This window comes from Panthera uncia (assembly GCF_023721935.1).
Source record: "Panthera uncia isolate 11264 chromosome B2 unlocalized genomic scaffold, Puncia_PCG_1.0 HiC_scaffold_24, whole genome shotgun sequence".
NCBI lineage: Eukaryota > Metazoa > Chordata > Mammalia > Carnivora > Felidae > Panthera > Panthera uncia.
This window is the reverse complement of record NW_026057580.1, coordinates 89,038,386-89,056,143: the sequence shown is the minus strand read 5'-3', so window position 1 is coordinate 89,056,143 and position 17,758 is coordinate 89,038,386. Positions and strand designations below refer to the sequence as shown.

At 36.1% G+C, this 17,758-nt stretch overlaps 1 protein-coding gene across 1 annotated transcript in view; it reads right to left on the bottom strand.

Moving 5' to 3' along the window:
- Positions 1 to 17,758, bottom strand: part of EYA4 (EYA transcriptional coactivator and phosphatase 4) — a 245,150-nt gene that overhangs the window by 29,994 nt on the left and 197,398 nt on the right. The window contains exons 4-5 of the mRNA XM_049654663.1: positions 7,173 to 7,297; positions 5,713 to 5,781 (exon numbers count right to left, since the gene is read on the bottom strand). Coding sequence (XP_049510620.1) covers positions 5,713 to 5,781; positions 7,173 to 7,297 — 194 coding nt within the window. The remainder of the gene's footprint in view (positions 1 to 5,712; positions 5,782 to 7,172; positions 7,298 to 17,758) is intronic.

The window sequence follows — 17,758 nt, the reverse complement described above, 5'->3', positions numbered from 1 at the left end:
ATACTTTTGTAGTGGCAGGCAAAATTTTTTTAGTTACATATGTGTAAGGCATTACTAGAAAGATAGCCATCAATGAAATATCTTACTGTTTTCTAAAACACACAAAATCCTCATTCCAAATGATTATCAGTGTATATTCAGTGTCATGTTCAAATGTTTTTTTTTCTGACTGTATTTCATTTTTCTCAAATTAACACAGAGGTTCAATAGGCTTTGAACTTATCAGGACAATGTACACAATTATTACATGCTATAAAGTGGAAGGGACACTTAAAAAAATTTTTTTTAACATTTATTTATTTTCAAGGGACAGAGACAGAGTGCAAGTGGGGGAGGGGCAGAGAGAGAGGGGGGAGACACAGAATCCGAAGCAGGCTCCAGGCTCTGAGCTGTCAGTTCAACACCCAATGCGGGGCTTGAACCCACCAACAGTGAGATCATGACCTGAGCTGAAGTCGGACGCTTAACCTACCGAGCCACCCAGGCGTCCCTGGGACAATCTTTTATAAGAGATAGACATATTTTTCAACAAAATGAAATTTACAAATGTTTTGATATCAAAAATAATGATCATATTTTACTGCCCTTAAGAGCATTGTGGTTTTTGCCCTTCTGTATGTTCAAAATAAGTAATTTAGGATCCAGGATTAATCCAGTAGTTCAGGGTTTTTCTTACAATGCAATGAGAGACTATAGATAGCCCTTTGTACAGAACTTATTATTCAAGAAATATTTGTATTGTCAGCACCCCGCTACTAGTTATGCATTTACAATTTGGATGTTTTTCAGAGAGCATTGGAAACACTGGGGAAAAAAAAGAAAAAAGTCAAAATAATTTTAATATATTGATTTTAATATATTGGTATAATTGGCTTTTATTTTTCACCTTCAGAGATAATTGATATCTATGGATTAAATCAAGATTGTATGTGATTCTTGTCAGCTTTCAGCTATGGCTAGACTGGTTTCCTCTCTTCATGCCTCAACCTTCATCCAGACTCTCCTATGCATATTTTTGAAGCACATTTAACCTTGCCTGTTCGGATTATCTTTGGAACTCAAGTACAACATGCATGTACATTAATTATTTGTGGAGAAAGTCTGCTTTATTGTAAAAATTCAAAGTTGGTGTTCATTAGTTGTAATAGCAGACTTCATTCTTGAAAGAGAAAGTAATGCAAGTAATTTACATTTTACATTCACTTCCAAAATCTGCCTTTAAAAGACATCTATACGTTAACTCAAAATATCCTCCTTTCTGAACCACAAAATCACCCACAGCTCCTTCTGACAGCACAGGTTCTAAAAAGAATTTCAGGCACAGTGAGATCAGGAAGGTACAATTTATAACACTACAGGGGAGCACACAGTATCGCCTACCGGTTTTAATAATTAGTACAGCCTATGATTTATGTTCATCTGTATCAATATATTCACCTTAAAATCTATGAGCTCCAAGCGCCTTTCATTCCTAAATATCCAGAAAGTGTTTAATTTTGTCAAACAATTTGACAAAGCAATGTATGGCTTTCATTCCAAAAAAGAAAATCTAAAAAGAGTAGAGCCACGATGGTAGATGGCTCTATTGCACGAACACAGAACATCCAGAAACAAATCCCTTGCATGAGTCAATCACCTATATATTTAAAAATCTGGAAGATTCTTTCCTACGACATGTAGGTTTTCAAATACAGAAAATTCTATAAACCTGATCAGAATGTCCAATTTTGGTTCCCCCAAACCTTCTCTTTAAAGTAGCTTCTTAATCTCCATGTATAATCAAATATTCCCTCCCTGTGCTATGTACCCACCTTGAACACATTATGCACTCATTATTTTCTTCTCTGTTTCCTTCTGCTAGACTTTTGGTCCCTTGCTGGACAATATCACATTCTATAGGTCACTGGGTTCCCATTTCCTAGCACAGAACCTGGCATATAACAGGAACTTGATACGTTTTAATTGAGAAAGTGAAAATCCACTTTTTGATCCTACCCTAAGCAATCCCAACAGACATAAGTGTTTTTGTAAAGTATAGCTAATCATGAATCTTGACACCATTAAGCAAATTAAAATCTTACCTATTCCTGGAAGTACCTTTTCATATGACTGGCATGCATTTACATGCCTAAATATGCATATAACGAAGTATATAGAGAATACGTATAGCCCTGTATCAGGAGTGGGCAAACTGCATCCCACGTGCCAAATCTTCCCCATGGCCTGTTTCTGTGTAGTCTGTGCGCTAAGAATGGCTTTTACATTTTTTAACAGTTGAAGAGTATCAAAAGAAGAATATTTGTGACCTGTGAAAATTTTTTTGAATTCAAATTTCAGTATTCATAGATTAAGTTGTGTTTGAATACAGCCAAGGCCTTTCATTGATGCATTGTCTATGGCTGTTTTTGTGCAACAGTAGCTTGCAAGCTTGAAATATTCACTATCTGACCTTTTACAGAAAAAGTGTGTTGACCACTGGTCTGTATGCTAGGGTATGAGCGCATTTATTACACTTCTACATTTTAACAATTTTATAAGCAACAAAAGTTTGAAAGGAAAATTAGTTTCCTGTATCAGTCTGCAGATGTAATTATATAATTAAGACTACGGTGTTGAAGCATTTTAAATCACTTCAAGGATAATGTAATATATTTAAATTTTTTTAATGTTTATTTATTGTTGAGAGGGACAGAGACAGAATGCGAGTGGGTTGGGGCAGAGAGAGAGGGAGACACAGAATCCGAATCAAGCTCCGTGCTGTCGGCACAGAGGCCAATGTGGGGCTCGGACTCACAAGCTGTGAGATCATGACTTGAGTCGAAGTCGGTGGCTCAACCGACTGAGCCACCCGGGCGCCCCTAATGTAATGCATTTAAAGAGTACCAATGTATATGATATTAAGGTAACACTATGAATTTATTCATATTAGTAAAAACTATGCAACTAAAATCTTTTTGAAAATCTCAAAGTTAATGGAAGGATTTTGAAAAGCCACGAACTTAGCTTTTGCTTTTTCCTTTCATTATAATTTTACAGTGATCCAATTCCAACAAAAAACTCCAAGATTACAGTCAATGGGAGAGATTATGCACCAAATCCTTGTCTGTGTTATAGACACCCAACATACACCCATACGGTAAGTACTCCAACGTGATTAAAATCCATAAATTCATAAATTTCATCTCAATCTGCCACTAGGACTGTATCATTAATAATCAAAGTACACCTAATATTTTACTACTAAAAGTTTATCTTCTTTGGCCGGTTTACACATTCTAAATGCAGAAGAATTTATTACGTGACAAAGCACTGGAGAGTCTTTTAACACGATGTATGTTTTCAACTTCCTTAAAAACTGTTGCCTAGTTATAATTGAATTATTAATTAAAGAAAGGGAAATGTACTCATGTTTATTGGCAAACAATTTGTATATACTATCTAATTAAAAACAAAAGCTTTCCCAAGGAAATATTATCATCCTCCTTTTTAGAAAGAGATTGAAGCTTGTTCAAGGTGACACAGCTAGTAAGTGTGCTCCTCCTCTTGGCACGGAAGTCCTTGTTTTTTTACACGGCCACATGAATCTGAACGTTAACACTAAGAACTTGGAAAATCTGATGCTTAACACTTAGAAAAATGTTTCTGGTTGAGACTAGATCTAAATCACTAAACACTGATTGTACGCATTCACTATGGTAAAGCTGTCCGTGTTATATGAATATTTTAGAGCAGAACAACAGCCGTGAGCTAAAAAAAAAATGTTTTTCAACACACTGTTTTAAAAAAACACATCAAAACTAGAATATTTTATGATTTGACAATTATGAAATTTAAATACTGGGACCCATAAATAAGGTTTTATTGGAACCTAATGAATCTCATTAATTTATTTATGCATTGCCCATGGCTGCTTTTTGAGTTATGATGGCAGAGCTGAGTAGTTGAAACAAACACAGTATGTTCTATAAAAGCTAAAATATTTGCTATCTGGCTCTTTACAGAAAGAGACCCCTGAGTTACAATTAAGAGAAACTAAATTCCTCAACATATTTTTAAGTATAAAAAGTATATTTTGGGGCACCTGGGTGGCTCAGCTGGGTAAGGTTCTAACTTGGGCTCAGGTCACGATCTCACCATCTGTGAGTTCGAGCCCCGCATCAGGCTCTGTGCTGACAGCTGGGAGCCTGGAGCCTGCCTTGGATTCTGTGTCTTCTTCTTCTCTCTCTGCCCCTCCCCTACTCATGCGCACTCGCGCTCTCGCTCTCTTTCTCTCTCTCACAAAAATAAGTAAACATTAAAAAATGTTTAAGAAAGTATATTTTGGGGCGCCTGGGTGGCGCAGTCGGTTAAGCGTCCGACTTCAGCCAGGTCACGATCTCACGGTCCGTGAGTTCGAGCCCCGCGTCAGGCTCTGGGCTGATGGCTCGGAGCCTGGAGCCTGTTTCCGATTCTGTGTCTCCCTCTCTCTCTGCCCCTCCCCCATTCATGCTCTGTCTCTCTCTGTCCCAAAAATAAATAAAAAAACGTTGGAAAAAAAAAATTAAAAAAAAAAAAAAAAAAAAAAAAGAAAGTATATTTTAAGTGTGGAATCGAAAAAAAATTCAACCCAGAACTATAAATACATAAGTAATGGGCATAACGGAGTATTCTTCATTCACTGGTCATATATTTTGATTTAATCAGAGACACAGCAAGGTCCAGCCAAACTGCCTATCCTAACTTCTTTCTTGTAACGCACATTTCCAATAGGTAGGGAGGTTTTCTTTTTAATCTTAATATTGGATGATTCCATGTTAGTGTTATAGTTTTGCTTTTAGTTTTTAATTTTGTTAGTGTATTAACTTTTGATTTAGAAAGGGTTTGTTTATACTTTTATATATTTTATGTATACGAATGCAGTAAATATCTATAGTTCAATGTATTGTAAGAGTTAATATTAATTTATAATTTTAAATGTACAGCTTTCATCACTGATAATTCTTTAAATGGTGGAATTTAAAATTTTTTTTTAATATTTATTTTTGAAAGAGACAGAGACAGAATGCCAGTGGGTTAGGGGCAGACAGAGAGAGGGAGACACAGAAGCAGAAGGAGGCTCCAGGCTCTGAGCCGTCAGCACAGAGCCCGACGCAGGGCTCGAACTCACGAGCTGTGAGATCATGACCTGAGCCAAAGTCGGACGCTCAACCGACTGAGCCACCCAGGCGCCCCTAAATGGTGGAATTTTAAATGTTTCTGTTACTTTAGGTATTTTAATAGGAATATTTATTGAAGTCCATAAAATTGCAACTATCTTTTTGCCACGTTCAGAATTTAAATAAAGACAGTCTGTAGGTTATGGCGATGACTGAGGTTGTGTACATGTACAATATGCTTCACCTGCTCTTATTGATAGGAGTGCTGTGCTGAATTACCCACTTAATCAAATGATATGTAGTTAGAAAAACAACAGATGCATCTGTTTGTACATTATAAAAAATGTCAGAGAAGAAGGCTACTGATCTAAGGAAACTACTATTAGAATACTAGCTGGTAAGAAAAAAAACATAGTCAACTTATCTATAAACAACAAAAAGTCACGTTTATCTCTCCTTTTTCTTTACAAGTACCGAACACAGAAAAGGAAGTGCAGACAGAAATAGCGACAGAAAGCACACCAGAAGGGCAACACCACACACCCAAACACATGCAGTGTACCATCATCTCTCATACTTGTTGCAGAAGAGGGGGTGTTGCAACTCAGCAACCAGTCTGCAGTGTTTAAAACAGTCATGTTGTCCCCTGAGAACAGGAACAGCGTAAGGATTCATTGTCTGAATGCCTGCCCTGCGTACATGAATAGTCTTCAAAGCTTGCACTGTTTTCTGACCTTTTAGCCCAAATTATACCTGCGCTGTATGACTTTTACATTTTATTTTATCAGGTCTGTTTTAGTTCGGTTAAATATATATACCTGACGATTAGTGAATTCCCAAGGTTTGATTCCAGACTTTTAAAAAATCTTATTATACGTACGCAAGTTAAGGTTTAAGTACAAATGTTCTTGCACCAGGAATCATCACTGAACAATCTTACAAATTTGCAATCCTCCAATTAATAAGCTAAGAGTATAGATGCATGTTTAGAGACAAATAAACATTGTCAACAAGGAAAATGTTAATCTACAGAGGGTTTGGTGTAAAACATCATTAAATACAGGTGAGTTGCAATGCACACAACTTTACAAAAAATTTTTTTAGCTTGCACAGCTATTTTAAAATAAATGGGAAGAGGTGTACCAGTTTCACAAATACTTATTGAAAATTTAAAAGAAAATATGATGTGGCAAATGTTATCTAATAATATGATTAGTTTATATTTTAAAACAAATTTCATGTAATTTTTCTCCTATTGACTAAAACAGATATATAAAACTTAAAAACGATGGTGAATAATTTAAGAAGTAGCTTACACATAATATGTGTGTATATATGTCATCTCTGTATATTCTGATGCAAAAATTAGACCAAATTTTATGATGGCTAAATGCATTCTATAAAATCAGTAGGACAGAATATGTGAAATGACTATTATTGTTACCATATGCTTCGCCATAATTATAGGTTAATCAAATGAGAAAATATATGAAAAATTTTTATCCTCATTTTAAATACATTAGGTATTACTCTCTTTGAAAAGAAAATGCAGCAGGCATAGTTTTCTATTCTCAAACCACTTTTAAGAAAAAGGTTTTTAAGAAAGAATTGGGGTAGCCTTTCCCCTACAATTTGAAATTAAACCGAAAACTAGTGTAACTAGTATAATTTCTCTTCTCTTCTCTTTTCTCTTCTCTGTCTCTCTCAAGATCAGAGTGCAAATCTTTTCGGTCACATTTTCTGTATTTTTTTTCGAATACCGACAAGGGCAAATACAAAAAGGAAGCTTTGTTAAAAGCCCTTAAAATGTTATTCAGGGCTATTTATTCTTTCTGAAAATTTCCAGCTACCGAGGAGATGTAAAAGTTTCAATAAAATCAACAGCATAATCAATAACCTATTAGCCATATATATTCCTTGGATATAATACTGGCTAGGTTATTGCTAATAAGGTTACTTATTAGCATATCCCTCACATGTGGAATAATAGCGAACACTGAAACGTCATTCCGGGTTTCTTCAGGGTGGTACCCTTACCTCCTGTCCCATTTGTGGTGACCGATGTGCTGCTGAGATTAGCTTTCTCCAGTTTGGAGCTACCAGGAGTATCACCACTTCCGACAAGAGGATGAGGACTTGCTAGGTCCTGCATTTCCATAGACCTGGGAAAGCAGGAAGCAACAGAGAGAAAGCTGAAATCTTAGCAACAATTTCTTAATAAACTACATATATCATTCTACCGAGCACACATGAAATCTCATAGTAAGAACTGAAACCGATAGCTAAGACTTCTTTGCTAACCAGGTGAACATGACAGTCCATCAACAATTAAGAAATAAATAAAACTTCCACGGTAATGAGCCTCGTAATTAGTTTATTTGTAATCTTACTCTTGTATATAATGAAGTACAGAAGATAGCAGATTCTGTCATCTTAGCTGTTTGAGTTGATATGGATTATCCTCCCTTCTATGTTAATCATCTTCAGTATAAACATGTAGAAATGTTGAAAATATGTGACTCCTAAAATTTGATGTCCCCAGGCACCAGTGAAATAAAGTATAAACTCAAAGCCAGAGCAGAAACTTCTGGCTGACCTTGTGGACCCAGAGCTTAAAACTGAGCCTAAGGACTGAGGGTTAGAGTTGTTACAACTTTAGTATCTATTCAGGAATAGAAGACTTGACTTAACTTCTGTTTCAGGGAATGTGTTGGAATTGAGCAGAGACTCTTGAAAGGCTAACCCTCTTTGGAAACAGAAACTACAAGAGCAGAATTTCACAGTGGTCCAAAAGAAGCCACACATGCTTCAATGAAAGAAGGGAAACACAGGAGATAAACCAAAATTGAGAGAATTTATAACCAACATGCAACCCTATACAAAATACTGAAGACCTTCAGCTGAAAGTAAGGATACCAGATAAGAACTCAGATCTACAGGGAGGAATGAAGAGTGGCTGAAATGTAAATATATAGGTAAATGCAAAGATTATCTTTTGTTTTTCTTTTAATTCATGAAAGACAGCCAACTGAAACAAAAAACACCTATAACATTGTATTATGCGATTTATAATATGGTATAAGAGTAAAATATGTGTCAATAGCACAAAGGATAGTGGGGCAAAATGATATTCTTTTAAGGTTCTTTCATTTGGCATAAGATGTTTAGGATACACCAAGTAATCCCAATATTAAATATTAATAAGAAAAATACTAACAGGTATAACAAAAAGTCAATGGAATAATTAAAATAAAACATTTAAAAATTTGATTAACCTCAAAGACCAGGAAAAGAGAAAGGAAAAAACAACATATGTGAAAAATAGAAAACACACAGCAAGATAGCATACTCACGCCTAACCAGATCAATGATTACACTAAATATCAATGGACTAAATGCTCCAATGAAGAGCCAAAGATTGTCAGATTGGAATAAACAGACACAGGACAACTATTAGGGATCTACCGGAGAAGTACTTTAAATACAGATACACTGTGATACTATGGTGTACTGCTCAGAATTCATTCCTACAGCTGCTGGGAGTGTTACCAACTGTTAGTTCTCAACTAAATTCCTTTCCAAGACTTGATCTCAACCAGAGTCATTTTGCCCCAAATCACACTCTTTCCTTTAGCCCTCATCTACTGACTGGCCATGAAGGGGTATAAAGATACTTCCCACACCCTGAAGGTCACTCAAGTCTAGAGCCACCAGAAGATCAGTTGAGACCTTTGTTGCAACTACACTGAAGTTCAAAGTCTCTCAGTCTAATCATGTTTCCTTCATCCCCTCAAATGTATTACTACTGAAAGCACAACCCAATAAACTCCTGGCACATAAATCTCCATGTTAGAGTCTGTTCCCTGGGAACTTGAACCGTGATAAGGCACAACTAGGTTCAGGGTCAAGGACAGAAAACAATATAACATGTAAATAATAAACATTACATAAATGTTTGGGCTCCTATAATATCACACAAAACGGCCCTCCAAATGAACAGTATTGGCAGATACAAAGAGATAGTTAAGAAAATGAAATAAATGATAAATCCTTCAGGATATAATAATCCTAGATGTGCATACCTACTAGCCAAGCCTCAAAACATACAAAGCAAAAACTAACAGTGTCAAAGGAAGAAACTGATCAGTCCATGATCATATTTGGAGCTTTAATAACTTTCTCTCCACAGTAACCAACTGCAAAAGTAGACATTATCATCAACATGCCATAACTGACTGTACTGATATAGTACACTAACACCCAATAATTATAAAAATACATATTATTTTCAAGTGCACATAGAATGTCCATCGAAAGGACTATAAGGTAGGTATAATAAAATAAGCATCATTATATTTTAAATTAAACCTTATAGAGAATAGTATCTGGCTACAATGAATTAAATTAGAAAATAATAGTAAAATACATGAAATAACCATTAATATTTGAAAATTAAACCCCACAATTCTTAGTAACCTATGAGTCAAAGAAGAAATCACAAATAAATGTAGAAACAAATGTAGAAAATACTCAGGACAAAATAATAATGAAAACACATCAAATCACCCCACATGCAGTCAACTGATCTTCGACAGAGTAGCAAAGACAATACAGTGGAGTAAAGACAGTTTCTCTAATAAATGGAGCTGGAAAAACTAGACACACACACACACACACACACACACACACACACACACACAAACTAGACACAGACCCTACACTATACTCGTCACAAAAATTAATTCAAAATTGATCACAGACCTAGATATAAAATGCAAAACTATAAAACTCCTAGAAGATAACATAAGAGAAAACTAGATGACTTTGGGAATGACTTTGAGTTTTGAAAACACCACCAAAGACAGAATCCATGAAAAAAAAATAATGATAAGCTGGGTTTATTAAAATTAAAAACTTCTCTTCAAAAGTCAATGTCAAGAGAATTCAAGTTGGAGCAGAGGGTATATGGGAAATCTCTGTACCATACTCTCAACTGTGCTGTGGAACTTTAGCTGAAGAAAAAATAGTCTTTAAAACAAAAAAAGCAACATCAAATCACTTGTGAAATGCAAATAAAGCAGTAGTTAATGAGAAATTTATAACTCTATATGATTATATTAGAAAAGGAAAAGGGTTTAAAATCTGTGACCTAAGTTTCTACACTAATAAATTAGTGAAAGAAAAGCAAATTAAACCCAAAGTAAATAAAAGGAAACAATAAAGAGGATAAATAATTAAACTAGAAAATCTATGTATAATGGAGACAATTTACAAATCCAAAAGATCACTGTTAGAGATACTAAAATATTATAAAGGATGATGAAGACATATTATGAACATTGTGTCAAAGCATTCACCACTTTAGATAAAATCAGTGAAATTCTTAAAAGACACAACCTATAAACCTGACCCAATAAAAAATACAAAATGCAAATAGTCCTCTATCAGTTAAAGACATTGAATTCATAATTAAACATTTCCCCTTCCCCCCAAAACCCCCAAAACAACAAACAAAAACAACTCTAGGGCCATATAGTTTTCTTAGTGAATTCTAGTAAATATTTAAGGAAAAGTTCAGTCTGTTATAAATTCTTGAAAAAAAAAAAAAACAGGAGGGAACACATTTCACTCAATTGTATGAGAAAAGGATTACCCTCATTTAAAACTTGACAAAAACAATTTTGAAAAAAAATACGGATCTCTATTTTTCATGAACGTAGATAAAAATAATTAACAAAATATTATCAAGTGAAATGTAGCAATAAAATGATTAATATATCATAACCAAGTGGGTTTTATCCAAGAATGAAAAGTTTATTTAAAATTTGAAAATTGGGGTGCGTGGGTGGGTTAAGCATCTGACTCTTGATTTCAGCTCAGTTCATGATCTCCCAGTTCGTGAGGTCAAGCCCTGCACTGGGCTCTGTGCTGGCAGCGTGGAGCCTGCTTGGAATTCTCTCTCTCCCTCTCTTTCTGCCCCTCTCCTCTCTCTCATGTTAACAAATAAACTTAAAAAACATTTGGAAATCAAATAATGCAATTCAATATAGTAACAGAATATTATTTCAAGTACAAAAAAAGCATTTGACAATATTCATCATCCATTCATGATACAAACTCTCAGCAAACTAAAAGTATTTTCCTCACATCTGATAAAGACCATGCTTGAAAAATCTATCATATTTAATGAAAAAATATTGAGTTTTTTCTCCTAAAGATCAGAATCAAGGCAGGGATAGCTGGCTGTTTTTCCCATTTCAACACATTTGCCTGGTAATATTAGCTAGTATCAGAGGACAAAAATAAATAAATAAAAGAGGTAAAGTTTTGAAAGAGAGAAAAAATACTGCTAATTCACAGATAACATTATTAGTTATGTAGAAAACACTGAGAAATCTATAAAAACAAAACAAAACACACTAGAATAGATGAGTGCATTTACCAAATTACAGGTACAACGTCTTGCCAGTACTAGATTGAAACATGAACCAAAAATATCTGAAACTTCAGTCAATGCTGCTCCAGTTCAAATATTGAAATATCAAAATGATAGTTATTCAGAAGACTGGAAGTTCGAATGATGGTTGTTCAAGAGATTGGAAGTTCCCCTCCTGCTCATCTCAACTCTTAAGGGGAAAGTGAATGCTCAAACCCTCACCTTAACTGTCAGCCAGAGACAAGGACTTACTTAGACTACTTGAGAAATAAACACAACAAAACAAATACTATGCTTCAGCCTCTACTGAGTTTTTGTATATAATGTTCAAAACGCCATAAATATTTTTAAAGCTTATTTATTTATTTTGAGAAAGAAAAAGAGCACAAGCAGGGGAAGGACACAGAGAGAGGGAGAGAGAGAATCCCAAACAGGGATAATATTTTGAGTCATAACAAGAAGTAGGAAAATGTGAACCCTAGCGAAGAGAAAACATAGTAAACAGAAGCAGGTCTGTTTATGACCCAGGTTTTAGAATTAGCAGATAAGGATTTAAAAATTATTATAAATATATAAAATAATTTACAGGAAAAGATATATACCCACACAAGGTATATACATATAAATAAATATGTTACATATATATATACACACACATATATATACATGTGTGCCATATATATTTATATATACATATAATACATTTATATATATAATCTGTACATATTTATATATATCTCAGATTTATATACATTAATATGTATATGCAATATACATATATATATCTATATTGCATATAGAAAAGAAATGGAAATTAAAAAAATGAAAATTCTAGAACAAAAATTATAATATATTAAATAAAAATATTCTTTGGATAAATTTAACAGCAGATTAGACACTGCAAAAGAAAGAATCAGTAAATCTGAAGCTGGGCCATTAGAAATTACTTAAATTAGAGCAGCATGACAAAAATTGGGGCAGACTAATTAAACTGAGTATAAGTAACTTGTGTAATATTATTGGGAAGCGAGAAAGAGAATGAAACAGAATAATACCGAAGTAAGTAATGGCCAAAATTTCTCCAAATTCGATGAAACACCAACCCACAGATCCTTGAAATACAATGAACAACAAATGAGCCAAAGGAAAAGAAAACCGTACTTAGGCACATTACAGTCAAATACACTGAAGAGAGGAGGAAAACTATGCTGTTTCTGCAAAACAAAAGTGGTCTTGGTATTTTATATTCCAGTTTCCAGGAAACCAAAGTGCAATTATCTGAATCTTTACAATAAGTTCTCTTTGCTTGAATCACTTTAGTGGGCTGAGATTTCTTAAAATTAAAATACCCGTTCGAGAATAGACGTGCATTACTACCACACACTATATAGCAAGAAGATTTCTGTGCTTCCTACTGCATGTTCTGTAATCAATTTAATTCTGAAATGTCAGTTTCTGTTTAAATCTGCTTTGCGTAAAACAGAATATACAAAATATAAAATTTACCATAGACTTTAACAGCAGAAAATGATTAATGGTACCATTTTTGCTCAGTACCTATGGTATGACGCATTCTATGCCTGGAACTTCTTATATATTCTCTCCTTTGGTCTTTACAATAACACACTGATATGCGTATTACTTTCCACAGTTTATAGGTGAAGCAATTGAGGCTTAAAGAGGATACACGGCCTGCCCAAGACCATGTAGGTAGAGAGTGGCAGCACTAGAATTCGAACTTGTGTCTATCTGATGGCAAAGCCCAGGTTCTTTCTGTCGCACACTGTATGTTTCCCGTTTTTCAAAGTGACTTTAATTTTTTCACACTGTGAAACCACAATCAGGAATGTATAACCCTGCAATAAAACATCCTGAATGGTTTTCAAAAATTACTGAGGTCAATACAAGCATCAACTCTGCCAAATCTATACTTGTTACCACCATCTTTAAAGATGACCCTTTCCCCCTCCTCCTGCCCCCAAGATGTCTGTTTCAACCCTTTTTTTAGTGGCCCTTATGTCATAAGGCCATGTGAATACTAGCATCAATCTGGACAATTAAAAAAAATGAATTTATCCACAAACACAAAAACTCATTTAAAAAATAAAGAATTGCAGGTCACATTCAACTAGTGTCATGGTCCTTTTCTGAAATTCTTCTGTAGCATAAATGGAATTTGTGTCTAACCGACTGAAATATCCTCCTGAAACCTGATGGAGTAAGCTTTATATTTGTGTATTTTAGAGTCTACTCTAACTCAGAGGCCATAATTCCTTCTGCACAGATCCTGGTAATCTATAGGCTGAGATTCCATCAATCCTTCATGACCCAAGAAATGTGCAAAAGCATCCAATACTTTCAAGGACATTCACTATCATACCAGCTTATTTTCTTTGCATAAAGTGGACGATATGTGTGCCCAGCTATATGTCTCACGCTGTTGATCTTCCTTGTAACCACCAGAATGAATTTAAGGAAAGAGTTCAAGCATTTGCTTTGCTTATCACTTCCTTTCCTAATATAAACCTTAATTCCCCTTAGCTGCAAAGTAGGAGTAACAACATCAGCTTCCACTTAAATAATGCGCATCTTAGCTCCATTAGGACAGGGATTATTTTCTATCTTATTCATTGTTTGTTTTTTTCTCTACACTTAGAATTGTGCAGGATACTTAGTGAGTGCTAATGAGTGAATAATAAGATAGGAATAGGAAAAATGTAGATGAAGTGGTTTGAGTCACTTGGAGTCAAATGTAGTCTAGTTCAGAAAACACTGTTTGAACATCTGTTATGTGCTAGAGACAGTTCTAAGAATACATAAAGTGTCTTCAGAGAACTTGCAGGCCAGTGGAAAGCAAGGGAAGAGGTGGAGGGAAACAAGGATCAGCTCTCTGATGTGAATGTGTGTGGAAGCTTTCATATCTGTATGTACAGTGTTCGATCTCCCAAACAAGTAAGAAATTGTGTGTGTGTGTGTGTGTGTGTGTGTGTGTACTCATGTGTTAGGGGGAAAGGGGAGATGCTGTGCATGGGTAAAGAAAGCCACTGTGGAAGAAAAAAATAAGATACAGCGACTCGGTCAACTTAGATCAGATGAAAGTCACGGCATGTCACTACTGAGTACCAGCTCCCACATTCTGAAGAAAGCTCACCAGGTAACAATGCCAGGCCATCTTAAACCAACACGTTTCAGATTAGAATCCAAGAAACCCTTGTCATAGCTGCAAAGCTATGCCAGTTTCTCCTCTGGCAGTAGATTGGGAGGTGTGGATCCTCTCCAGTGGATGTAGATCCATTATGTCATTGATCAGGTGAACAGACCGCCCTGGAAGGAGGCCATCATGAACCCATTTTCCCAGACATGGTCAGAACTGGGTCCCACTATACAGAAGAGGAAATGTAGGTCAAAGAAGACCCCTAGAAACAAGTATCAAGAAAATGGTCCATGCATAATGGGAGCTGTTCTTGCACTTTGCCAGTGACCTCATGCCTGTCCCTGAGGCCAGCATGAATGCTTGCAGCACATGTGACCTGTCTGCCAGGGTGACCTCAGGCCCTGGAGTAAAAGCAAATAAAGCCATGAACACACTGTTCTCTGGACACTTTTACAGTCTTTCCTTTCCAGGGCTTGTAGCTCTACCCTTGAGATCTGCAATTCTGGCCCTTTCTTCACTATGATCCTAACAAATTATCCCGATAAAACATGGTTTCCCCACCAAAGAAATGCGAGTAAATATTTTTTAAAAACAGAGGCATATCTCTAAATTTAGGCTTTTAAAGCCCTCCCTCCCACTTAACCTGTAAACAAAGAAAAAAAGTCTAATGAATTTTCCAAGCACTATTTGAATGGTACAGGACTCACGTTTCTGTTAGATCAGTTACAAACCATGGTTAATGAAGCAGGAAACTATTTCCCTTTAGTAAGAAGGAAAGCTGAAGGCCACAATTAAAACAGCTAATGCCATCAATTATACCAGAATACATGGACTCTTTTTCTGAGAAAAACTCTACCAGTAGGGATCAAACTGGAGGAATGAATGAGGGTTTTTCAACACTAGAAAGCTGAATTAAAAAGAGCAAAGCATTAACATAATATATTAAATAAAGATGACAGAATTTCAGGCCCTGAAGGGACATTCAATGTCCTCAAATGCAAAAATACCATTTTACGGGGTGCCTGGGTGGCTCGGTCGGTTGTGCCTCCGACTTCAGCTAAGGTCATGATCTCAAGGTTTGTGAGTTTAAGCCCCACCTCAGGCTCTGTGCTGTCAGTGTGGAGCCTGCTTTGGATCCTCGGCCCCCCTCTCTCTTTCTGCACCTCCCCTCCCCCGCTTGTGCTCTTCTTCTCTCAAAAATAAATAAAGACATTGAAAAAAAGAAAAAACAATACCATTTTATGCTTGAGGCTGTGAAGGCAGCGTTAAGAGCCTACACAGTAGACTCAGGCTTGGGTTTTAAAATCTGCCTCTACCATTTACCAGTCACCGAACCTTAGGCTCAAAAATGGAGACAATAATATCCACTAGAGGGCTACTGCATGAATTAAATAAGATCTCTCCCCCACCCCCCCACTCACACACACACACACACACACACACACACACACACAGCATGGACTTTGGCATACAGATCTTAATAAATGTTAGCTATTACTACAATCATTTCCACAACACCGTCAATAAATGCTTGATTTGTCTGTTTGCAAACCTGTGTTAACAAGAAAACGGTTTCCTTAAGAGGCGGCCCATTTCATTTTCAGATCAATCTTACTATTAGGAAGATTCCCATATACAGTTTCCATGGGACTTTGGTTTTACAAGAAATTTAGCCCACTGACATGGGTCAAGCCTAACCTTCTTTCCTGTATCCGCCCTTCAAACATCAGAGAGGGCTGTCCTGACCTAGAGCCTTTATAGGTACAAAGTGTAGGTACAAAATACAAAACCTTACAACTCTCGCTATGGACGCATCAGCACAGCCTGAAGAGTACATTAGCCAGCAGGCACTTTGTGGTACTAATACTGAAAGTCAGCTAACCAGACCCGTACGTCTTTGTCCCATGTTAGGATTTACAGTCCTGTTTTCTCTCAGTCACTATACACGGAGTTGGCACTGGACCTCAAGTAAACAGCTTCTCGTGCGTTCCTCCTGATGCCATCCTGTTGGAACAAGTCTGCTGTTTCCGCTTGTCCCATTAGATTCTGATTCTACTGTTCAATGTACTTTTCCCCTGTGCCATGATACCAATAAACTTCCTTAGCATGCCTTCGATGCCGAATCACAGAAGCATGTTGAAAAGGCCAAGGTCAAGGACAGATCTTGAAGAGGACGCTTAGAGGTGTACCTTCAGACTTATCTCAACCCCTCAGGAATAATTATCGAGTTAATAGTAGTACCATCAGGCAGTCTGTGTTTTTCTGTCATTCCCCCACCCTCATAAACATATCAAGAGGCTTTGACACACACCTTGTTGAATTCTAGATGTACTTCATATAATGCATGCCTCTGTTCCTCGTTTCTGGTATTGCCGTCACAAAAGACTATGAAGCTATTCTGTATGCCTTCTGCTTAGAGAACTCGTACTGCATTCTTGTGATCACAGCCCACTAATTATTTACATTTAATTGTCCAAGAACATAATTTTGGGATCAACAATTCATAACAATTTTGCTCTCTACACTTTATGTCACATAAAGAGACAATGAAAAAATTACTTATCTTAAGCAATACGATGATAAAATATACGTAAGGTGGGAGCTTATGTATTACATAAAAATACGGACTGGGAATCCGAAACATGAATATAAGTCTGTGATCTACTACCTAGAAAAAGTTAATGGGTGTGTGTGTAGATGGTTTTCCAAATATCTTCTCAGGTTTACAGGGCTCCCTAAATAACACCGAGAGTCTTCCATAGACAGGCATTCTGCGCTCTCTTACTTTTTATGCCAAGACATTCTGTATCTTTATGAGGTTACTCAACCCATTCACTTTGAACGCAAGGAAGTTAGCACCTGCCACGAGGGATCAGAATGTGAAATATGATGAGGGAGCCCTGTGATAAGTGACCTTAGCAAACAAAAATAAAACCCCTACAAAAAAAAAAAAAAAAGAAAATGCAGCAATACACAAACTAGAGTACTGTGTGGCTGTAAACGTAAGCAATTAAAGTTCCACTCCATAGTAAA